This window comes from Triplophysa dalaica, chromosome 10, assembly GCF_015846415.1.
Source record: "Triplophysa dalaica isolate WHDGS20190420 chromosome 10, ASM1584641v1, whole genome shotgun sequence".
NCBI classification, from domain to species: domain Eukaryota; kingdom Metazoa; phylum Chordata; class Actinopteri; order Cypriniformes; family Nemacheilidae; genus Triplophysa; species Triplophysa dalaica.
Window position 1 is genome coordinate 5,298,522 of NC_079551.1, and position 26,672 is coordinate 5,325,193.

The 26,672-nt window shown below is 38.8% G+C and overlaps 1 protein-coding gene across 1 annotated transcript in view; it reads right to left on the reverse strand.

Annotated features, from left to right (window-relative positions):
* insrb (insulin receptor b) overlaps window positions 1–25,872 on the reverse strand; it is a 46,703-nt gene extending 20,831 nt beyond the window's left edge. Inside the window, exons 1-2 of the mRNA XM_056758239.1 lie at window positions 24,721–25,872; window positions 12,842–13,390 (exon numbers count right to left, since the gene is read on the reverse strand). Coding sequence (XP_056614217.1) covers window positions 12,842–13,390; window positions 24,721–24,799 — 628 coding nt within the window. The 5' untranslated portion in view covers window positions 24,800–25,872. The remainder of the gene's footprint in view (window positions 1–12,841; window positions 13,391–24,720) is intronic.
* Window positions 25,873–26,672: the final 800 nt, after the last annotated feature.

Sequence of the window (26,672 nt, forward strand, 5' to 3'; positions counted from 1 at the left end):
ATATTGTTATATTTTTTTCTAAAAAATACATTCATCAATAACATTTTTAATTATTAGTTGGTGTCTAAAAAGTAACCAAAGAATTAAAAACAACACTAAAGATGCAAACAATATTGGGACAATATCACCCACCACGATAAGACGCTACAATTATCACAATATAAAAATGAATAAATTGCTTCAACAAGGATTTCCTCCAATAGTAAATTAAAGGGATCATATTGGACGAATACGTGTTTATGTGTCTTTGCCGTGTTATTAGTTGCCCATGCATGTATTAGACACGTAAAATTGCAAAAATGTAAGTGCCGGAGGAAAAGATGCATTCTATCTAAAGGGAATGGTCAGCCAGACTTGCTTGAAACGCCTCGTGTAACCACTCTCCCACAAATCTAGTTCCTGGTATGATTTGACTAATAAGACCGCCAAAATGTATACGCCAGTAAGGTGGGAGACCTGTCAGTACAATTGCTTTGGAACCGGGTGTTCCAAATATAGTAAGAGGCGTTACATTTCCATCTTAAGCTTGCAGTATTCAACCAATTACTACGCACCGGTTAACTGGCCAATCATAGCACACCTCGCTTTTCAGAGCTTTGTAAAAAATCAGAGAGGCGTGGCAAAGATGAGATACAAACGTGCACGGTATGTGGAAAATACAATGTTTTTGAACCTAAGATCGTGTATCTACATTGCATAACATCCAAAACAAATGATAATATTTAAAATAATTTTGGTAAATTTTGTGCCTTCTGATAACAGATGTTTTCGGTCAGACTTGGCATCGCTTGATCCCTACTTAGACCAATTAGGCGACTGGCAGGACGGCTCGTTGTGTCACACTGGCAGGACGTTAATGAAACCCTGCTCATTCCCAATTAAGGAAGGCCTGTTTTATTTCTGAGGCCAAGTCCCTGTGGATTATGCACACGGCATCTTCCTCAAACGCCTGCAAAAAGAAAACATCACAGATTGAGAGGTTTTGTCGATAAAGATACTCTGGGATGGTCCAAACACATCAGGTAGATTTTTTCTATTTGTCAATATTATAGGCTAACTGTTGTAAATTGGGGACAGTTTGCATATATTTGCTCATGTGTTTTTTAAACCGAACAAGTTAAGGATTGCCCCTTTAATATATTTGCTTCTATGTGTGATATCTGCTATATTCATAGAAGGTTAGAACCGAGGCTGCGGGAATGTACCGTACACCACACCAAATACCTCGTCAGTTTACAATCACAGCAGTAAGTCTAAACACAGGACTAAACACCCAAAAATACCCAAAGCCTCTACTGTGGCCGTCGGCAAGGACGAACCCATAGAAAACGAATGCAGGTCTAAAACGTATTGATTTTTTCTCCTGCCAGATTTGTGCAAGATTCCTGACGTTGACGTCAGACCCACCGCACTGCGGATATTCAATAGCAAGAAACGGTTATATTAGTCAAATATAAAGTTAGCATACATCACCATTGATGCTGGCGAGCTTCAAAACAATTTACACGCAAGAATGCCATAATAAGGACTTTAAAAGCCGGTCGCAGCCAAAGTCTGGGGAATGTCTGGTGATCGACTCGCTTACTGAATCATAGGGCTTCTTCAAGTACTCAAAAAAAACATACAAATTATTATTTCAATGTACGATTCAAACAAACTGATACGGTTTACTTATATGGGTTTAAATACAGAGTTTTTATACATGAAAATAAAATATAAATCCTGGCAAAAAGCTCTGAGCCAAAAAAAATTCTTCTATATTGTTAAGTACATAGGAATCCTAATTTAAAAATCTAAAATTTAAAATGAACAAAATATAACATATTTAATTCAAAATATAACTTCTAATAATAAAGTAAGGAAATTCATATAAAATGTTAAATCATATTTTTATTTGAAATTTGGTTCATATTTTATATACTTAATATTTTTAAATACTAAGTTAACATGTCAATGTAGGGGGCTAATCGCTAACATTTGAACAAACTATTGCTTATATAATTTATTAATAATAATAAACATTTCATTTGTTTATACATTTAGTATAATTACATGAAAACAGATTATTATTAATAAAACAGTACCTCTTATTTGTTTATACATTTATTAAAATAACATTTATAGGCTTCATTAGTATGTCTATTATTATTAGTCATAACACAATACATTTTATTTGTACATATATATTTATTTAAACAACATTTACAAACATTATTATTATTATTAGTCATTTTTTTATTATAAACACACTTGAATGAATAAATGTAAAAATTTGTTCTATAAACAGCAACTCAAAAATTTGCAAACCCTCCAAAAAGGAGATTTAAATAGAAAGATTAAAGTATGAATAAATTGAATTCAATCTTAATTTATTAAGATTAAATCTAGAACTACAAATTCAATCTGACAAGCTGTTGCCACATGATGCTCAAAAGCTTCATTTACATAAACTTCATTAAAACGTCACAGGAATCCTATGCTAGGCACACATGGCATCGCTTATCATAGCCGGAGTGTTCATTTTTTTTATGAGATATGATAACCCAAAAATACTCTCCTGTGAACCGCTTGGCCCCCATTTAAAGCGAGCTAAAAATATGTCCCTTACAAGCCTCGACAAGCGTTTCTGTACTGCTCCCCCGCCTAAAGTGCGAAAGATCAGCTTGTTTACATCTTTTCTTGGAAGGGCTGTGAACTGGCAGGGTTCTGGAGGCTTAAATTGGATCAGAAGAGCGTGTTGTTTTGGGCCCGACTCATGGTTCAGTGTGGAGTATGGCGCTGTGACAGAATCCAGAGTTTTGCTTTTCCAAACTTGGCTGATTTAGGAGGGAATTCCCAGACTAACTGCGAGGTAACTCGCAGCTGTACGACACGACGGGCCAAGTTTAAGCTCTGCGTACGGACCAGGTGTTTGGGTCTGGCCCACGGCAAACAAAATTTTCACAGTTCGTGGGGGAACATGTCAGGCAGGACGGCCGAATCTGTGAGTGCTCTGTGTGGGGGAACCCACAGCTGGTTCCTGCTCCGAGGGAAACCTCATGCTTCGATCAAAGCCCGTTAACAAAAACTGCCCATCGTCCGTGCCCCAACATCTCATTAGAGACAATGCGAAGTACGAACGGATGAGAAGTCCTCCCTTTCGTCACTCGCCAGCTGTGGGGTTTTACAGTCGTGGCACCAGGCGTCCAGATGTACGACGAATTGGAAACGAAGGCAACGATAACAACAGCCTGAGAAAAACAAGCAGGAGGGGAATATCTGACAGTGACATGTTGCATTTATTTAATATTGTCTTATTACAAGCGGACGGCGATAAATAACAGCCGAGTGGCTAGTGTGGAGCACAAAGCCATCCCTTTACGTGGCACGGTCGGCAATAACTAAGGTGCTGTGGATTTGGTTATTAAGAAAACGCCCTTGTAAGTGATATATCAGGGTTAAACAAAAGGTAAGTTATGACAGATCACTTTTCTGTACTATGTTCAAGATGTCATTCAAACTTTGGTCCAAACGTCAACACAGTTTCAGAGAAAACAGGAGGATGGCAATAAAGGGAAAGTATCATGTAAACAAAAGACCCCTGTAAGACCCTAAGACCCCATTTGTTAACCGCCACCTGTTAACTTGACATCCAATCACAGTACGGAAACAGCAAGGAGACGGGCGACTGCGGTTATGTGACACGTCCACGGCTTGAAAACAATCCTCTACCTCAACCGCAAGGAGGGAGGGCTTGTTGTTCACAAACAAGTTATGCAATGCCGTCCCTTCGGGAAGCTTCGAGTCATGCCGTCTGCATCCTATATGTTGACTATTTCTCATTAGCACTTAGAGATGCCCCGGCACGCTAATTCAATGTTTTTTAAGGATAGTGCTTGATAGACATGTTTTCTTAGAAAGCAGACAGCGATATCTATAAGCAGGCTTGCCATTGACCCATATAATCTTAATATATATATATATTTTATAAAAACATTTCCTGAGCAAATGAGATGTAGACAAAATTGCTTAAACACACCATTATTTTATATAACAATTAACAAAAAACTTGTTAACACGTAATAAATAAATAAAATGTATAAAAAAATTAAGAAATAGTAGAATAAACATATTATAATTAAATATATTATTTCAAAAAACATGATTATTCTTGTTGTTATTATTATCCATTGACAAAATTGTTAATTTGTTGTTTGTTTAGTTATTTAATGTATACATTACAATTTATACCCATTATATCTATTCTTTCTAAAAACTGTTGTTAACATCTTTTTTGAGAGTGTTGTATATAATAAATACAAACACAATTTATTAATAATATTACTAATTACAAGCCCCAAATCAAATCTACATCTACAAACGTGTCACGTAAAATGATAAAAAATAACCTAATAACATGACACATTTAATTAATTGCTAATTGAATTAGCCGAAATGTTAAAAACAAAAACACTTAAATGGACTGGGCACGTGGAGAACTTTACAAACACTACCAACATTTGCAGTTCTGCAAGTAACAAAAAGTAATAGCTACATCCTGTTTCAGAACTTCACACGGCTCTCTGGACACATCTGATATCAGAGGACGGGAAGATTCTCACAAAAGTATTTTCTGTGAACTTAAGAAGGTGCCAGATTTCTTGTCAGTGTGTATTTGGATGGTTTCCCTTCACGCAAACCCGTCTAAACACACACGACCCATCACACGCACTTGCTCCTCATCACAGCTGCTTCACTGTTGCCTAGCAACCCTGAAAACACATGTCGACGACCCCTCCTCACTTATTAATACAACCCATGTTTGGGAGCAGAATAAATTGTTTTAAGAAACTGATGGTTAACTTGCATTTTTGGAAACAACATGCTGATATTCGGTGGTTTCCTAAAAACACAACTTTCGAAAATGCTCTAAATTGCATAATTTGCTATTTCATTCCAGATGTACGCATCGGCATAATAATGAAAAAAGTCTGCAAATTAAATGAAAATTGTGCTAGTGTTGCTACTATTTCTTGTTACCTTGTGTACAAAAGTCAATGTCACAAATTTGCTTACATTTAACTAATGACATACAAAAAACACGGAAACATTTCACATTTATTTTCCCCTGATATCGTCTCTTCAAAATTCGAAACCCTTTTATTTTCTCGAGCTTTAAGTTAAAAAAAATTAAGCAAAACTAGTACTAATTAAACTACATAGCAATTCAATTGAGTTGTTAACATTTAAATTTATATACTCCAGCCACTCAGACAGAAACAAACCAACAAGACCCGAGACCAAAAACGTTAATCTTATCCCATCAAATCTTGGCAACCTGAAGCAAAAACAAAGGCCCCCGGAACGCATTTAACCTAAGTGACGACACATTTGTTCATATTTAACAGTCAATGCCCGCATGCAAATACTGTCCTCTGTTTACGTCCCATGTTTACATGCATTACAAATTTGCAAACGTCTCCTTTTCCCCGTCCAAGGGCAAACAACAGCTGAAGGAATGAATGAGAGCCAGGATTGTCGGAGCGGCGTGTCAGTAATGCGATGCAAATGCAGGGCGAAAAACGCTGCCATTGATAAGGAGGATGAGACCGCGAGCTTTATCTCCCTCAGGGCTTCCTGTTTAGCTAATGAATGGGGGTTAGCGTAGTCGACTGAAGCCAAACACACACACACACACACACACACACGGAGTAAAGAAGGAAGTACAGCTGTTAAAGCTATTCTTCCAAAACATCTAATCCAATACAACATGCACTTCCTAAACCAAACAGAACCCAGAAGCCAACGGAAAACTAAACGTCAAATGAATGTTTTTGATACCCACTCAGCTTTGATCTAAACATGTGAAAGTCATTCACAAAAACACCACATGGAGAATATCATCTCACCCCAGACGCTGTTTTGCTAAGGTTATTCACAAAATTACACAAAAGTAAACAGTATATTTTAAATATCAATGAATAAATGCTGAGTTATGTCAAAAAGTTAAAAAGTTTTTACATTTTTTATTAACTTCCTAACAGCAAAATGTGACCTAAAATTCTGAAATTGACCGAAGTTACTACTGATTCAAACAACCTGTTTTACAGCATCCTTAAAAATAATAAATCTAATTAAACATATAAAATGCATATCCCTGGCTTGCTTTCTTGCAAGGATAAAGAAAACCTGACTTACGAATAATTTGGCTAGTTAACTTAAACCGAATTGAATAGATTTCTTATCAAATAAAATACATCGCACAAGAGTCGACTGGACCATAAAACTCGCAATAAACTAGTCGGTTATCATATGACCAGTCAACCAACACGACTCATCCCGATTCGATCATTTCATGAGGATGTACCAATGCAAAGGTTTTTTTTTTACATTTCCGTCACATGCATCACAACGCACCCGTTTTCTATCTAAGAATCAATTGCGGGCAGCTACCAGAGGGCCTCACGCTTCCTTTGCGGACGCACATCCTAACCGTCATACTAGCGCAACGTACACGCTCACCTCGAGACATACACATTCAAGAACCTCAAAACTACCAAACACACAAGTCGACACATTGGTGCAGACTGTACCGAGGCACGGAGAACCTTACAGAGCAATACAAGCGGACAGTATCTGTGTCAGAGTTCAAGCAGTGGGCTATCTGAAACCCTCTCGCTCACATGCGCAGCCATCTTTGACGGGACGACTCATGAAACGCCTCCTCTGATCCTCAATCAAAGACGCTTTGGGCAAGAATCACAGACTTTTCTTAAAGAGGGTTTCATAAGATGGAGGGCTAAAAAAAGAAGTATTTACAACATATTTAAATGAAGAATGCAACGGCTGATATAAAAATGCAACGAAAGAATACAAAATGTGTAACAATATAGTAAAACAGAAACATATACTGTACATTAGATATATAAAAATGATAATGATTTTAACATAAGTGATTGTATTAATTTATTGAAAGCAAAAAAAATACTATAAAAGTTATTGCAATAAATAAGTCATTTCTAATAAGTTTCTCTATTTAAATAAAATTATTTAGATGTTGAGCTCTCGGGTACGATTTTTGCAAACCGTTGATTTGATGCAGATGCAGAGTTATTATAGTTCTGATCTTATTTTTATTCATATTTTATACTAGCTTTTATTTTTAGATTTTTGTTAATATAGGTAAAGATTACGCAATTTCAGTACAGGCTTTTGTCATTTTATAATTTATAGGCATATTTTTAATGTTGCTATATAATACTAATAAATGTTTATTTAGGTTCTGTTTATTATCAGTTTTACTGCTTTAAACTTACTTCAGTTCATCTTTGAGGCAACATTTACATTTTTCCTGGAGTTAAGTTTTCCCAAAAACGTTTTTGTAAAAAAAAAATTATTTCAATGAACAGGAACGACCGTTTTCAGAGTTTTAATTTTAGCAAACTAAAATGACCTTGGTTTGACGTCATTTGACTTCAACCTACATAAAGCTGCAATACGGTTACAAACAATGATGGCGATTAAGGCATTTTTTGTTTGTGTTTAAAAACAGCCAACGCCAAAGAAAAAGCCTTTTGTTGCACAAGCTGTGCAGACGAACCTCCAGCTGTTTTGCTGTGAAAGAGTGCGGCCGGGCAAAAGAGCAGTGAAGTGGTGAAGAAAGAACACTCATGGCCTCCTTATCTGTCCTGCTGAGGGTCTCTTTACTCTGAGGGTGGGAAATGAACGACCTGCTCTGAGATGGGTTTGGAAAAGCACACTTACCCTAGGGTGCTTCCGATGCGTTGAGTCATTTCCCTTAATAGTATACAGAAGAGGTCTCCACCTGCCCGCACAGATCACACAACACTATAACCTGCTCTACACACTTGTTTTTCATTCTGTCAACACAGTTGACACAGAGTTTACCCTTAAAGTCCATGAAAAAGCCAAATTGAATTTACACCCTACATGCTGTTATATTTACCCAACACAATAATCAAACACGCTGCATTCTGATCCATGTGTTCTGTATTAATTAGTATTAAACTGCATACAAACAATGCAAACTAATTCGTGCACCCTAAAAACTTTTTCACACAATGTGCATATTGATCAAACTAAACACTAGCATACTAACCAAACTTCCTACACACTAACCTGTGCACCCTACAAAATAATCAAACACCCTGCATACTGATCCTTGCATTCCACATAGTAATTATATACCATGCATACTAATACATGCACCCTACACACTAATCCGTGCCCTTTATACAATAATCATACATGCTACATAATGATCTGTGCATTCTACATACTAGTCAAACACCCTGTACACTGATTTGTGCACCCGGCATACGGATAAGGTGCACCCTAGAAACTAAACCTCGCACCCTACATAACAACACAATCATTGCTTTTTAGGCTACACTATCAGCCTGTATAAATAAGAGGTTTCCTGCGAAACTTCGAAAAACGACGAAAAACATACAGTAAAATCCATCAAATAGTGTGGCTCTGTGATTATTTTGACAGGAATCTGACCCTTACAAAAGGAAATGCAGTTTAAATTTATGCAAAACAAATATGAAGAGATGTCCTTCAGATATGCGGTTTTATTCCGTCTTCACGGATGACAGACGCCAAATGTGATGCATGAGACAAAACAAACAAGTAAACAAACAGTCCATAGTCCTTCCACAAAGGTTAGATTTCTACGGCTACATTGGCTTCGTCAAAGGTTTATCTGTCAGTGAAGGCCAGCGCGAAGATCCGGGAAACATCAGGCGCTTTCCAGAGACTTTCAGCCGAACCATGACAACAGGACAATCAGCTTCGGTAAACTCACTGAACCCGTGTAGAGCGAGTGGACTGAGGATTTATTACTCCACGTCACGCCTTGCAAAGTATAATTTCGCGCATATCTACTGCTAGAACAAATAGTTCCAAGTTAATTTTTTAGCTCATTTAATTACTATAAAAAACGTTTTCCATTGTTTTATTTACTACAAATTGTAAACAATTTCATTTATATACATCAAATCTGATTTCATACAGTGGCAATATGTCCTGAGATCCCTAGAAAGATTTCAACATTATCTGCACTCGAGTTCGTCACAAAGTGCATTTTATGTGCTTTAAGGCAAGCAAAACAAAATCTGATCTAAACACGGCCAAATTTGCTAATGATTTCCTTTGGAGCCCTAAAATGTTTAATACTAGTTCTTAATTTGACATCGTCACATTTCTTTGTCAATTTGCAGGTTTACATTAGATTCAATAAGTCAACGTCTCATTGTATCATATATGAAATGTTCACATAAAAACACATACGAGAAAACAAAGAATTGTCCAAACGTGTGCCAAACACGAAAAGGAAATGTTTAATGAATCCCATTATCATTCTGGCAAAGCAATTTCCACTACGACCAAACAAAAACTGCTTGTTTTTCACCAGCGCAGTTTTCAAGGCCAAGCATAAAACAGCTCAATTGAGTTCCTGTGGCCAAAAACAAAATGGATCTTCTGCTACCAAACCAAACATTTATCTTGCTTTCAGCTAATCGGGTTAAAGTTAAGTTAGGTTTAAATCGCAGCGATTGATCGGGAGAAGAGCCAACATGAAGTCCACAACGTAAAATGACTGAAGGAAAAACATGCTACGACAACAAAAACGGCAGACGCGCCGCTGCTGAACCTTGACCCAAAAAAAACTCTAGGTTGCGCAAGTGGTGCTGTCGATGAAACGGATCAAAACTTACAATAACAGAACACAGTGTGCCAAAGGAAGAGACATCACTTATCTTAAGAGCAGAGCTGCTGTTTGTACTCGCCGCCTTGCTGCCGGGCTGTCTCTCTTTGTTTAAACACAAGCTTATAGAAGAAAAGAGTAGCCAGTGTTTGAATTGTGTCAAAAATCTTGGGGGTCCCCTAACCAGCCCTCAAAAAAAAAATGGCCGGGGCTGCCAGTACAGTCATCAATCACATGATCGTTTGGATAACAGTAATTTGACCACATTACATTGATAAGATGTACTAAAAATGTTCATAATGTATTAATAGAGATCCACATAAGGGAGAGATTTAAAGATAGCTTATCTATATATTTTGCTATCAATCTTGCTGTTGATTTTTTTAATTTGCATAGTTAGAAAATTCTTCACAAAAATTATTTCTTTAGATTTTGCCTAGGTTTGATGTAGAAATTCTCCCCACACTAGGAATTAGTCTTCCCGCGATATAAACAATACATCCCTACATAAAGACTTTCAACTCAGGTATTTTAGTACTTTGTTTTGCTGCCATCCGCCATCGATATGCATCATTACTCCTGTGTTGTGCATGTGTTTGTCGCATTCACAATGATGCTATGGCAGTAGAGGCGGAGCTACCATGACGATAAATTTATAATCCCCACCCACTGTGTGTGAAGCGCTACTAAACTGCTATGGAAAAGGAAACTGAGCCGAAGTGAAATGAGCTGTAACGAGTCGAGTCGAATTAAACCTGACGGTGCCATGTGTTGGAAAAGCACCATAAGGATGAGGGGTCCGGGACCGCCCCCCCCCCCCTTTAATTTGAACCCTGGGCTACAAATTTGAAAGTCATGACGACTCTTTATGTGACAATTATTAACTTCGCTTTGAACACTTATTGTCTAAGTAAAAAAGCAGTAAATAAGTACAACAAAAAACCTGACTATTTGATAAATTTGTGCATGGAAGGGTAAGCACTGTTTGTATAATTTAAACTGTTGCATTGATTTAGTATAAAAGTATTGCAAATTAACCCTTTAACAACACCACCACAGATTTCGTAAAACAAAAAAAGCGGAAATATAAAATAATTAACAACACAAATGTATTATTAGAAAAATATTGGACAAACATGAAAAATGGGAAAAAGTACATAAAAAGTACCAGTTTACACACACAGAAATGTTCTCTTTAGTAAAAACATCCCTAAATACTATTACCAGGAAGTTTTATCAACTTTACTCTAGAAATAACAGTCGAAACATAGCACACCAATTCATGCGAACACCTGCAGCTCTGCTTCGAGCGTGCAATGTTTTTTTGTTCAGCTAAGAATGGAAAATGACTCGCACAAAAGCACCTGCAGATTTTATCTTCCCACGTCTATATGTCACCATCTAAACTTGAAACGGTTACTGTGTTATCACCATTCAATTTGGCGTATTTAGCTAGGACACCGAGAAACAAACTTGTCAAACATGTCGAACCATCAGCAAAAAAAGAGACTTGCGGAAATAAGTGCTGAACAAAACCACACACCAGAAGAAACCGGGAAAAAGCGCTACTACTTATACGGTAACACTTTCTCCCCCTTTTCATCTGCGGTGTGACAGAATTCCTGACAGGAACAAGAAAACACAACGGTTGGGCTAAACAAGCAAACACCAGAAGGTTGTGGTCATCTGGCATGAGAACCTGCGTTTCTTTCAGGACATGGAGAGTGGATGCAGCATTACGCACTCTCTCACCCCAGAGCCTGCCCATATAAAGAAGCATTGCATCATGGCCCAAGAACTGGTCTGCTTTGACATTACGCCCGACTAAACTTTCAGCTATCACATGACAAAAAGTGACTTGAGGCAAGCATGCCCGCTGCCCTTTGAAGAACAGGGGACACCTCCCGATCGCCAACTAAGGCCTTAATTTGGGACGATGCGAAATTGTCGGAACGCCGGTGGTCTAACTGAAGAACCTGACCTCATCAGCACAGATTCACAGCTTACATCACTAAACAAATACGTTTAGCTACACCAGTTGGGAATGAACAGAACCCAAATGCTATACTTAAAATCGTAAAAAAAATGATGTTTTCGTGCAACATAAAAAACAGACACTATATACAGAAACATCTTACAATTTAAACAGGGGAAAGAGAATAAACAACCCAAAACTTTTGCGTTTGTTGAAAGCATTAGCGATCATTTGATGTCACTTTTTCGCAGAGCAATTTTCCACTTCCACAAGTCTTGACTTTTCAGCTGCGTATATTTTTCACAAGGTAAAATTCAAGATCTTCCTATATCGTTAACTCTACTAGTAATTTATTATCGATTCCCGATAGGGTTTGAGGCAGAGCAGACAATTCGATCCCTTCCATTTCAAACAAGTTGATTGAGCAGATTCAGGTCGGACGATATGTGAGGTGAATAGAAAACAGGCGAGGAACACGGTGAACTGCCGTATGGCGAGGCGACACAAGAGGGTGGGGATGCTCTCTGGTGTGAGATTAGTATTGGCTGCTGTATCTGAGCAGCTTCCTCCGGCCAAGCACAAGCCCGCTCTCATACACACGCATCGTGCCTCTTTGTTATTAAAAGAAGCTTTGACTTGCAAATCGGTTAATCCGTCAACCCAAAACCTTTGTTTACTACAAGCAGGAGATTAATTGGCTTGAAAGGAGGTCGGGTTGCTATAATGCTCAGAAATGTATATCTTAAAAATTGAGAGCATGAATTTGCATTCTTTTTTTGTTTGCTAGGGTCTTTACAGTCCTAAGCCAAAATTTACAATCAGAATATTTATGATGTTTATTCGTTTTGTTATAAAAAAGTAATTGCTATGGGTACTGTGGGGGGGAAGAGAAAGAAAGAGAGGAACACCATATACAAACGATGTGAGGGCAAATTACGACAACATCCATCCAAGCAACCGAATTTCCTAGCGTAGCGCCCACAATGTTTTTTTAGAGAATCGTTGAAAAACAGACAATTGAAAAACAAAAAAAATAAGCGAACCGCTACTTGTTTCACTATAAATATGCTATAGGAAAAAAATTATCCGGGATGAGCAGTTTTACTAAAACACAAAAATGCAGTAAAATAAACGTCAATAAATCAATAACTCACTTTTCTGGCAATGATCCTGGTTCCAACAACGATCGCCAAAATTCCCGTTGATGGTGGTCTGCATGCAGGTGATCCTGCCGGCGACCGTACCCGGGCAAACGTCTCCGCACTCGCGATCGTCTTTGTTGGCCACTATGAAGTTGTCCTCCACCGAGTCCAATATCTTTGACCAGTCAAGGGTGGACAGGTAACAGAGGTCGGGGTTCTTCTCGATGCGCACTGCTCCCCTCGTGATGTTGGTCAGGCTGTGTAGGCCGATCTCCTTCAGCTGGAGCATTTCGAACATGACGAGGCCGTAGTTGAAGAAGAGATTGTTGCCGCGTATGACGGTGAGGTTGGGGAAGAGGTCGGAGAGGCTCTCCAGGCCGTAGATTCGGAAGAGGAGCAGGTAGTCTGTGATCATGACCAGCTTGGGGAAGCTCAGGCCACGGAAGTCCTCCATTCTGGTCTTAAACATCAGCAGGATTTTCAGGTGGCCCTCGATCACCGTGCAGTTCTCGAGGACGCGCAGGTTGCTCGCGCTGTTGCGGATGTCCGTGCTGGGGCAAACTGCAATGAAAGAGGAGTACCGATCAGTTTATCGAGCAGAATATTATCATTTTTTATCACTTGACAGCCCTAATATATATTTATATCCATCTATTACTTTGTTACAAGAGAAAAGTGGTTATATTTATTTGAATATTTATAATAAAGTATTTATATTCTAATATAATATTCTATTAATAATCAAATATAAAACAAATAATTAAATATTTATATTACATATCCCATTTATTTATAATTAAATATATCATATTATCTATATAATACTTTTACAAATTAATTCTTAATATATTATGCTAGTATGTTATTATTATTATTATGAAAAATTATGCACACCAAATATTACTATTTATTATAACAGGGCTCCAGACTGCGACCAAATGGTCGCATTTTGCGACCAAAATTTGAGAGTGTGCGACTGAATTGTACATCCAGTCGCACATTTGCTACCAGTAAATTTGCCTCCCCCACCCTCCGTATTTTTTTATACATTAAACGTGGAAGGGGCACGTCAATGATCAATGAAATGAGCAATGAAATAATCAATGAGACGCGAGCGCACACGCACGCAAACACACACACTCGCACACACTCGCGTTTCATTGAGTGATGCCTGTCTGTGAGGCGGCCAATGCGTGTGAGAAGAATAGGGAATGGCCACTGTAAGTGGCTGAAATGCGTGGAGGGGGAGGGGCCTAGAGATAATCGAGCGCGCGTAAACATCTGTGGGAAGGAAACGGAGACAAATATCATCACAACCTGATATGTGCGTGTGTCTGAGCTATGAGCAAGCGAACTATTGATTCGTTCATCCGACATGCGGCTAGTGTACCAGTGCCAGAGTCTACAGTGTCGCCATCGGATGATGATGCAGAGTCAGAGGTTGGTGTGGCGAAAAAAATTCACATTGTAACTGTGAAATGACCGAAAGGTTACTAAGCACTTTGTTACTAAGCACTTTTTTTATTCTGAATGTATGGTATTTTGTTTACTATATGTACTGTCATGACAGCGATGGTGCTGTCAGTTTACCTTGTTGTTGCATCTTCAAAAGTGCAGAATAAAATGTGACACTGAATTTGAAACAGCACATTGTGATTTCTGCATCTATTATTAAAGTATTTATTAGTAATACAGTGGAAATTAGCAGATTTGGTTAGCATGTTGATTTACGGTATGTGCCCCTAAATTTTCTGGTTGTGCCCCTAAAATTTTCAGTTGGGGGCCACTGTGCTCCTAGTGAAAAAAGTTAGTCTGGAGCCCTGTATAATATGCAATCATTGTCATAATACGCAGTTTGTGCTCCACAAAAATAAGGTTTACAAAATTCAAAAATAGCAAATACTGTAAAGATTTCTAAATCTTAAAATGTACAAATATTACAACCTAATTAAGAAAACTTTGATCGATCACAAACTTCAATAACACACTCAGGACAGTCATGTTTTATCTAAACAATGAATTGTAAATAAAAGACACCCAAACAGAAGCGCCGGGCAATGCTCAAAGTGTGTCTGCCCGCCAGCTTCTCTCACTTCATTCATAATCCGACGGCGCGCACGCTGAGGCCACGCGCAGAGATTTCATTAGCCGAGCGACAAGACAGCAGATGCTAATAGATAACACCACGCACATCTCCATTCAGAGGCGCTCCATTGATTCAAATTCAAAAGACTTCTCGCAGGGCATTCTCAAGAGGTGGGAGAGGGGTTCCCTCCTTTTTCTATGTGAAAATCATTTCAAAAATATTCACAGCTGCCTATTTTATACTGGAGAGTACTACAAAAACCCATTTCACGACATTAGAAGTGTAAATCATGCAATTTAGCGATTGCCACCTATTCTAAGCCGAATCTCTATTGAAACGTCACGAGTGGAAAACAAAGCCCGACGTGGTTCTCGTGGAGACAACCCAAATCTCGTGGAGATTAAACCCAAAAATGTGAAGATATAAGATTTAAAGTTAGATTTATATGTTTTTTGTTTCGTTTGTTTTAAATGACACGTCACCTTTGGAATCTACTCCAAAGGAGAGAAAAAAATGATGGTTATTCCAAATCTGATTCCTTTCCTCTGCAAACGCAAAAGAAGATATTTGGAAGAATTAACCAAACAACACTGAACCCCGTAGACATTTCTTTAAATATTTTCTTTTGTTTTTGTTCAGGTTTTGAACCCCACAAGGGTGAATAAACATTTTTAGTTTTGGGTGACCTAGCCCTTTAAGGAAATATTTAAAGCGCTGCCTTATTTCTAGGACACTAACCAAATGTAAGCAAATTGGTGACACTGACCATGTAAACTCCTTCACAGTTTTGACAACCCTTATGAAAATTGACCACGGTTTAACTATAGCAACCATAGATTTTGGTTTTATTAGTCGTGAAACCACACATTTACTATGGTCTTACCGCTGACATTTACATTACAAAAACTCAACCACAAGCTTCTAAACACTTCGATCACCTTTGCTCTGAGACGCCACGATGTGAAATCAGGACATATTTGTGTTTTATTGTTTCCGTCAACATATCCAAGGTCAGGTGCAAACAGATACACAACCTGTTTCTGTCATCTCATGAGACCTTGAACGCTCGTCTGTTCTCACACTTGATAAACTTCCTCTCATGCCATCCGCTAAATTACAAAAACTGCTCGGCGTCCATGTGGGAGGGGGCCGCTGAGGAAAGTCGACACCGGGCTGCTTTACGGGTGATTAACGGGTGTCACTGGGCTGACGTCAGGTTTTAAGTTGCTGCCTGTTTACTTCACGCTTTGGGAATGAACGGACGGTTTTGATGCCATAAAAACGTCATAGAAACGGCAGCTAAACATCGCGGGTTTGCTAGTTGGTTGAACATGACAAAACACGATAATGAGATTCAGGATCGTTTGTCTTGTACTGTACAATTCGGGGGGGAAGGTGATAGGCATCACCACAACAACCATTTGAAAGCAACTGTAAAGTCGTACAAGCAAGCAACAAGTAGTGCACAGAGATCTAGAAAGATGTAAAGATAAAGACGAGCCTGAGAATGGAAGTGTGCGAGACTCTGAACAGACACATCGGCGGTGCTTATCACTTAAACCCATCGAGTGCGAAAGTATCAGATTTGCGAGCGAGCGGTTGCAGTAACGTGTGGCATCCAAGCGTCACCTGGGTGCAGCTATGGAGGGCGGCTTTCATTTCTGAGAAAACAGGATCGACTTAAAAATAAGTTGGCTAATATTTTGATTATGAACAGAGTTTGTGTTCGCTATTTACGCCTTTCTTGAAGCTGCAATACGTAACGTTTGGCTCTATATCGCGATCTGTGTTTGAAATATAGAGCTACAGGTTTTACCCGATAGATCAAATTATAAGTATAGCGCTTTGAATCAGTAATGTGAATAATTCAGTTGTTTATTTCTAACCAATAAAAGTTACAGAATTCAGCTATAAATTTAAAAATGTTTAAAGCAGATTTTATCAATGCCAACCTATCTGGAGTTTACATAAGTGCGACGCTGCAGAGGGGCCCAGCACAGGGGCGCTGCAGGTGGAAAACAAATTTTTACCCTGCAGCACAGATCGGGGCGAATAAAGGGGGGGGGGGGGTCGCTTAAGCTGTAACATGAGCTTCTCTATCCGTGAAGTAAATTAGGCGGGATGTTAGCGATCACACGTGAATGCATGTTCCTATGGCCTCTTATGTGAACAGAAACACACTCAAGACAATAGCATTGGATATATGACTTCCATAACAGAGCTTGGGGCAATCGGGAGACCTCAACGCTCACTTGAGGATTAGATTTCACACTTACAGCGGAAGGAAAATATTAAGGTGTACACTTGACGTCTGAATCAAAGATAAACGCACGACTCACTTTGGTAGGAACCAAGCTAGAAAGTTTGAATAACATGTGATAAGAAAAGCCCTACACGTCTTAAGCAGAATTTCCCAGTGTTTACATTACGACAGGCTTCCTTATTTTTAGCTTCACATTCCCTTTGGAGAATTTAATACGCTTTTAGCAATAGTAACCAGCGCTTGGAAATTGGAGCACGGTGGCTCTCGGACCACATGTCAGGAAGATCAAGGCCGATCAGAAAACCGGTTGCTTGGGCAATAGAAATAATATAACACTTTATAATAACTTTGTATTTGTCAATACGAGTTAAAGGGGTAGTAGTTCACCCCAAAATTCAAATGATATCATAATTTAATCACCCTCTTCATTTCTAACCTGTTTGATCTTCTTTATTTTACAGAACACATATCTTCAAGAATATTGGTAACCAATCAGAGGCGTTACCATTTACTTCTATTGTATAGAAAACAATGCAGGTTAATGGGTACCGCAATTTTTCGGTTACCAGCATTCTTCAAAATATCTTCTTTTGTGTCTGTATACAGGTTTGAAATTACAACATGTTGAGTAAATGATCAGATCGATTGTAAACATATAAAGTCTTTCTTTGAAAGCAGCATGGATTGAGAAAATATCCCTACAAATAAAAAAGGTAAGATAGAACACTTCTTCATGTCATTATTCTGCAACAAATCAAACTCTCTTCTCTATTTATTTTTTCCTTCAGACAACAAAAAATGCTTTTAGCCTAAACAGTCTGGCTCTACAAAGCCAACAATTTATTCACCAGGAAGTCACGACCAATAAGACCCTGCCCCAGTCCTGCAAAACGAATCATCCGTTTTTGGAGCAATATGCTTTTTGTGCAAAAATGTACGATCAAGCAGTGAAAGTATCGAATATCAAAAGCCATGGGGTAATAACGCTCTCACCAAAAGACTTCTGGCCCCATAACTGCTGAAGAGACACTAGAACGCATTTCCTAGTGCTGCTAAAAGCGGTGGCGCGCCCCTCGGGTCAACGGGGACGCAGTTTCCGACAGCAGAGGTATGCCGCTCCAAAACCAGATGGGAACTGGCATCCCCGCTATTTGGCCATTTCTCGTGAATTCGCAGCCTGGCTAGAATAGACATCCACGTTTCTAACATACAAGAGTCAAGGATAGTCTTCATATATTAAATACACTTTATATATTTATATATTAAGCTAGACGACTACGTCTGGCAACCGCAGTGATTTTCTGGGTTGCAGAGTGGAATTAAGCTGCAAACAGCCAAGACGACGAAAGCCAATACTGATCAATTTCTCCTTCAGACGGCTGATGGCCGCACAGCGTGTTCAGTCGCGACAGCAGATGAATACGGCCATTGCAGCGTGGCTCTCCCGTCGCCTCTGGACTGGATCCACAGAGTTACCGCGGGGAGAGGAACGGCCGCGTGTCCGCAGGGGCAGACAGGTCACTTTAATGGGCTGTTTGTCTGTTCTGGAGACCACCGGCTCAGACCGCCTGCTGCTGGGTAAACCTAGATCTACCATAAACGCTCTGCACGCTCTGTCAGACTCAAGAGGCGGATTCTATAGAGCGGACTCTGTGAACTCCAACGCAAGATAGTGGCAAAACAAATGTGGACATTAAGCAAAATGTGAATGCAGATTTATGGAATAACAAAATTGCATTGAAGATAGCCAGGGACGTATCGGACAGAACACAATAAATCAGAAACAAACAAAAAACCAAAAAAAAAAATGCAATGAAACAGAACAAAATGGAAGAATAATGAAAGACCTAAATCACAAATAGTTGTGAACTTTTACCTCTCCATTATTCATGCATTTGCAAATATTTTTAAGCATGTGTTAATGCAACATTAGGCAGCAATGAAATATCAATTCATTGCACAGAGACTAAGGGCTCAACTAATATTTCCACTATTTGTTTTGCCGTTCCTGGAAGCTAAACTGTTGTTTTTTCCATTCTGGATGTCCTTAATCCAAGCAAGGTGAGACATGCACACAACCTACAAACCCCTCGATAATGTAGGTCACCCAAACTCAATAAAAACCTTTTTATAAGTACATATTCATGCGCTGATATTAAATACAATCATACATATTCAATGCAGTTTAAGTAATCATTTGGCACCACAAATTGTATGCATTCAAAATCAAGACTCACTTCATCGCCAAATCTCTGTCAAATTTACATTTGATGGACAGCGCAAAAAAGCGGATTTAACCAGAACATAAAAACTAAAGAAATAAAGGGATTAACTAGACAAAATAAACAAAGTTCAAGAAGTTTTCGTGTTATAATTAACAATAGGTACACTGTTTCTATGACACTGTAGTAAGCAATGGCTAATTTCTCGACCCGGGTGACTGCTAAGTACAGTACAGTATGTACGCTGTCATATTTGGACACATTTCTGAAGTTTTCCTCGCAACACGCCACAGGCTGAAGCATCTACAGCAGAGACTAAAAAACTGCAAGAAATATTGCATCACAACATCCTTGACGCCAAAATTTGAACATTGCTTTCATCAATTAGAAGTCGCAATAGGAAAAATTCCCAGATATTTCCTTTACGCTTCAACTTACTTTACATGAAAATAAACATTTGTTTAGTTTTCACATCAGCATAAAACAAAACTTCTCGTACAATTACAATTACAATTGTTGCAAATGCATTTTTGCGTTAAATTTAAAAGTACTTCTGTCTTGCCTTAACACACGAAAGTAGGTCAAAACTAAGTTGTGCATGACCAAAACTAGGGATGCACCGATCCGATACTCTGGATCGGAATTGGGGCCGATCCGGATGTTTTTTGCTGGATCGGGTATCGGACTGACGGGTTCTCTTCAGTCCGATCTGTTGCGATACCCGTGGAAGTTACTCTAAAGCTTCATAAGGGACTATCTATCAGGAAATTACCATAAACTGTGTCATGCACTGTATTCGTTGTCATGTATTTTGATAGCTTTGAAACCAATATAACATAATTAAAAAACTCTGACCTCCGCTGGTGCGGTCATCTGTCAATCTCAATCCAGCATGCGTGTGTCCGGGAACAGTCAGGACGTTACTCTTTCCAAAGTTTTTAATATTCTTCCTAATCACTAGATAATAGATTGTGGTTTTGTTTAAAATGCATTTAGCCGGAGACTGTACTCGCTGAGTGTAACGTTATTAGATTCAAGCACTGGAAGCGGTCTATGTTATGCGTCATTCATACACTATAACTCTTTTTTTTTACTTTAGGATGGATGCAAAGTACTATGATTTAAACACATAACATATCTCTTCTCTTTGTGTTATAACTGTTTTGAACTTGGGAAGCAAAGATCCCCGCGACATCAGGATCATCACTATCCGGGATGCTCGTGAGTGAAGCGGGTGCATTAAGCGCATCATTCTGCGTCCAATGCGCATGACTTTAAATAACGTAGAAGCGAATGTATTAAGCGCATCATTTTGTGTCCAGGATGTGCATGAGCGAGTTTGGACACTTTTATAATGTGATAGCTTTGTGCAATAAACAGAGATTTATTTGTTAAACATTTTGTAAGTATCTGTGCTTAATGAGACCACATTTTGTTTTGTATGTATTTTTAAGTTAAATAAAGCACTAAATAACATTTAAAAAAATCATACTTTTAAGTAAAAATACTTAAGTGAAGGAAAATGGTAGATTTTAATGTACTCATGGATTTAAAGTAAAAAAAAAAAAAAATGTATGGACTGTAGTGGAGTAAATATGCTCTGCTTCATACTGTAGGAAAGTATTTTTTGTCCAAAGTTCTCTGATAAAGTACATATATTTTAAAATGTACTTGAAAGTAAACATTCTTAACTATCCACCTCTGGCAATAAAAGTTAAAATATGCAAGTCTACTTTGATCATGAAAAACAATGCTAGTATCGGATCAGAATCGGTATCGGCCGATACACAGAATTCAGGTATCGGAATCGGAAAGGAAAAAGTAGGATCGGTGCATCCCTAACCAAAACTCACCAAAGTAAAAAAAAAAGCAGAACATGGAAAAACACGTTCGAGCTTGGCCCCTTTTCAAAGTCTACCGACCCCGATTATTTATGCATAACTGCACTGGACGAAAACAAGCAGGCAATAAAGGTGACTGGGTTTGCAGTTCGCACTCACAAATCCCTCATATAAACAGACGATTGATGAGACATACAGGGACGGATAACTGTGGCCGAGCGTTGCATTTGAATGGGTGGCCGGGGCGGGATGATGTGAATACGTGTGACTGACACATACTAACAACACTGATAGTGACTGACGGTGAACTCTCTTTCCTCTAGTAAAGGAAACCTCAGGACAATGTAGAGCCACAAAGACACTGGCGATTCCTCACCTGACGTGTCGTCTACCAGAAGATCAATCCACTATAGACCAATTTATAAACGTCAACCTCAAATATACCTATTTTCACCGCTGTGCAAAGAAAACCAACATAAAACATGTGCGTTTAATAAACTTCCAAAGTATGTTTGCAATATACTTCAACACAACCAGATCTGACAACCTGATCAAACTGGGGCAATGAAAACCGAATAACGCTCATTTCATTCACTGTCTTGGATTCTCATTTGATTTTAAACTATCTGACACTATTTATTCAAAAGGAGAGGGGGAAAATTTAATTTAGCCGCAAAGTTAAACAAATTAATGTCGCCCATTTAACCCTGTTGAAAGGTTTATTGGCAGAATAATAAAGATGATTATCAAACACATTTACAGCTGATTAACTAAGAGAGAATTCACATGTGTTTCTGCAACACATACTGGTCCAAAGCCCAGTGAGATATATAGTGCAGTGAGCATAAAGGAGCTTGTCGTCACCCATTCAATTATTTCAGAAAATACTCCCTGTAAAATCAACAATTGAACATTTTGTAAATCTAATTTTGTTTAAATGTATCAAATCAATCATCCATTAAAAATAATACGAAATCAAAATAGACTCCATTTACTTCTATAATAAAAGTCTTCTTCTCATTGGTATTAATTCATTTTGCCAGAAAAACATTCTGGTTACCAATAACTTTTGTATTGTATGTCAATGTAAAATGACCTGTATGAATAGCTTTCTTCCGCAGAACACAAAACAAGATATTTGCCACAATTGACTTCCATTATATGAACACAAAACCACAGAGACATTTCTCAAAATATCTTCTTTTGAGTTCCACAGAAGAAACAGTCATATACAGGTTTTGAATAACACTGGGGTGAATAAAAGACATTTATAATTCCTAGTTTTGGGTGAACTATCCCCTTAACCCCACGCAAATGCTGGCAAAAAGTTCAAGGAGTTCATAAATGCAAGTTTCCTCTCCGCCCATACGCTCTAAAAGGACTCAACGCAAGTTGACCGCTGCATTACAAGCGTGGTTTAACAGAGACATTGTAGCATGAGATCACTGACGGATAAAGCCTATGGACACACAAACAGCAACGGATCATCAGATCAGATAGTTCATGCATGTTGTAATAAGCATCGACTTACTATGTGGGTCATCTAAGCGGAGCCGATGAACGAAACATGTTGTTAGCATGAACGGATTGACTATTAATGTTACTATGCTTTCGTTTTAAGATTATTCATGTTGCTTTGTTAATTATTAAAAATATCAAAGTTTTAATCAGTTTGCATAAACAAATAAGTTTGGTTCTATTGAGTATTACATAACAGGCATGTTTTTGCATCTTCAAAATATGCCCACACGGATGAACCGGAGCCTGAGAAAATGCTCGGATTTCCTGGGAAAAGCCCACCCTTGAGATTCGGAGAGCTGAACATAGAGCTCACATGCTACTGGCAAATGTTGGGCTACGTGACCTGGAAGACTAGAGGTCAACAGGCAGCAGACGTTCAACCGAGTCGCAAAACCCTCAACGCCAAGAGCACCTACAGGGTGGGCCACTTCAAAGACATTCCACACGCTTGGAATTCTGGGAGACATACCAAAGCAGACTGAAGAGTGTCAGAGGATCCCAAACAGGTCTACGGAGGCCGATAGTAACATTAAACAGTGCTATTCCAACCTATTAATGTCTTAGTATTTGAAGATAAAGCCAAGGTGGTTGGTAAATGGATAACAATGATAGTTCACATCAAAAGACTCAAAAGAGCTTAGATCCTGGCAAAAGTGGCGATAAAAAAACAAACAGACAAAGCCGCTGGGACAACCATCTCATCAAATAGAGCGAAGTTATGGCTGAATAGAGTAATACTGCAATAAATGCTTTGAAGTCATAATAATGCAAGAACAAAACAATCTTGTGCCTCCAGCAATACAGATAAAAAGTTTCTGTGCATTTTCCAATCTCTAGAATCTCTAGATCGTTCAGTAAGTTATTACAAGTTCCAAATATTTCCAGATCATAAAATCAATCCTGCATTTGCCCAAGACATGAGCTATAAAAACAAACTTTAATAGGTGACATTTCTAAGTGTGCCCATTAAGGTGCCTGTCCCAAATTTAAGATAATGTCCAGAAATAGAAAATCTAAAAGTTGAGATACAGAAAAAAACACAAATTAACAACAAACACACCAATATAGACCCACTAGAACATTATAGTTTCCAGTAAAAGCAATACAACTTCCGTTATAACCATTAAACCCTTTACAATTCCTTTGATGGTTGGTCTCTATAATTTTTTCAGCATCGCTTTTATCTTAAAATCCACCACAAACCTCTCTAAATAAAGTTAAAAAAGATAGACAGACATGCATTATACACGACAGCTACATAAGGGTGACAAATTTACGTTAAAATATAGAGGGCTCAAATAAATGGATGTATTTTTATACTTATATCCTAAAATGGCATCCACAAATTACCTATTAAATATCACACTACACAAAAGCACGCATTTTTAAATAAAAATACCTAAAGCAGTTGCAGGCTAATAAGCTGCACTTATTGTAAACTGAGAATCTCTTCAGGGCTTCGACTTGTTTACAAGCTTCCACACGGAACGTGCGTATCCGTGCGTGCACGTCCCCGCGACTGGAATTCGGCTGGCGGGCTCGCGCGAATCCCGCCGAGTCCAGTCACGAGCGCTAATCTGGCCTTCGGGCTGACGCACTGAACGCCAGGCCTCAGGAACGGCCCATTTTGTAAGGAAGCGGGTAAAACGACGAATAAAAACACACGTTTTACTTCAAACATGAAACATTTCGCTACAATCGTATTGCAATTTCAGTCATAAATTGTAAGTGCTTTCGACAAACAGCGTGGAAATACGCATTTCAGCGGGACAACAAAACGAAATCGGTCACATGTGTGAAACACCCCTCCTCAACTCATATTGGAAGCAGTCCGCTTTCTGCGTGGAGAGAAATTCCACAAGTCCCCCGTGTTGTAAACTAAATTATTACAATAACATTGCTGAATAAACGTGTCTGTATTATACGTATTTAATCGCGTTAAGTGTGTTAATACTCACTTTCTCCATTTATCGATCCGCACTGGCACACAACGTAGACGAGCGTGACCAAAACAACCACAGAGGCGTCCAGCCGCATTATTCCTCGCGACACGTTTTCCGTTGCTTTGGAAATCAAATCCACCTCTGGTGCGTTCAAAATCGGTTTCGGTGATAAACAAAGGGACACAAACTACTTATTACAGTCCCAGAGACAACTTAAATGAGACCCCCTAAGAAGGGGACCCAGGGGTCCGGCGTGCTTCACTTAGATAATGTCCAGTCCAAGTAGTGTCTGCTACACAGCATGGCCGTATTCACTATTAAATAACGCGATCTTGCGTAAACAAATAAGAGTCATTTTCAACTATTGTTGCGATGCATCATTTCGCTGTCAGTAGATGTGAAATCAATTGTATGCATTCTACTATATAACGTTAAATCCACACTTCTAAGAAAGGGGTACCCCCAAGGGTACAGCCCCTTGCGATTCTTTCATAACCCTGATTTGAAGGGTAACTGTTACAGAATTTGGATATTAAATAATAAAAGCCCAGAGTGGGTATCTCAGTCGTAAATGCACAAATAATATTTCCACTGCTCAGAGGATCAAAGGAGTTTCCCAAAATCTTCAAAAATGTGTCAGATGTGTAATGCCTCCGAGAACAGGTGCAAATAAACAGGCCTTATTCCACAGGTCGTTTCACGCAATGCCAAATGTTCCTGATGTAGAGACAGCTCGCCCTTCAAGACGCGTCGGAAAATGGACATCTACTATACACATGCGTACACCAAAACGTTCGTTTCTTCTTTCGGACCAGCCACGAAATGAAATATCCGCACACTTTCGCGTATTTTCAAAGTCTTCCATGCACAAAATCTGATATTGGTTTCCCCCAGAGCCTTAGCTCCCAGCACAATAGTCCCGAAGTGTGTGAGCATACGCGCGTCTCGGCCGCGTTGCGTTAATCTTCCACGTTGTTAATCAACAGACTCGCGGGGAGCGCGCCTCCGGTCTGCGCACAAAACCCTCTCGATTCAGTCCACGGGACTTCAGTATGCGGTTTGGCTGAACTCGTTGGCGTGGGAATGGCCTAAAAGTGGGAAAAGTTCTCGCGTGTTGTCGTCGGTATGGTTTTCCCCCACTCGTATCTCTCCCTGTGTACCTCTCCACCAGTAAACAAGCACTGCCAGTCAGCTGGGGTAGAGCAGCGGCGCGCGGAAAAACGCGGAGCGGATCAAGGATTCTGACATGGAGTCTTTCGGAGAATTCTGTAGAAACATGGGTTTCATGGAAGCAGTGCTTGAATTGAAGGGGGGCTGGGGGGATCCGGGCCCCCCCATAAGGCATTAGGGACTCCCCATACGTGGTAAAAATAGACTTAGGGGGGTCCCTAAGGTGATATTTTTATTTGAGTAAAAATTATAATGACTATTGTGATTACATTCATGCTATGGATATTGTCAATTTCGGGAATTAATTATTTACAATGGCTAGTTGTCATGTCTCTTTATATTTGAAACGCCCGCCCCAAAAAGCCTGATCTTTTATGTAGGCCTGTTTTTAATAAGTAGTATAAAGTTATGCATATTATTCTGAAATATAGTGTGTATTTTGTATAAATTGTATGTTGCGAGATTGGCACCCTCCAAAAAAAGTCTTGTGGGGGGGACCCCCATAAAACTTGGTTCAATTTGAACACTGCATGGAAGTCTTTTCAACTCTATTCTATTCAATTTTATTCCATTCTATTCTATTCTTAAAATGTGTGATATATATAAAATGTATGTAAAATAATAATTTAATTCAATTATACAATTCCCATCACTGCAAAGTGATTTTAATGCTTTTAAAGAGAGTTTACAACTAAATGTTAAATATTCCCCAAATGCTTTGGATTAAAGTGTCTTTTAAATGAATATATGTAAATGTACCTGCTTCCTAAAACAGAAATATAAACATGTGATGGCAC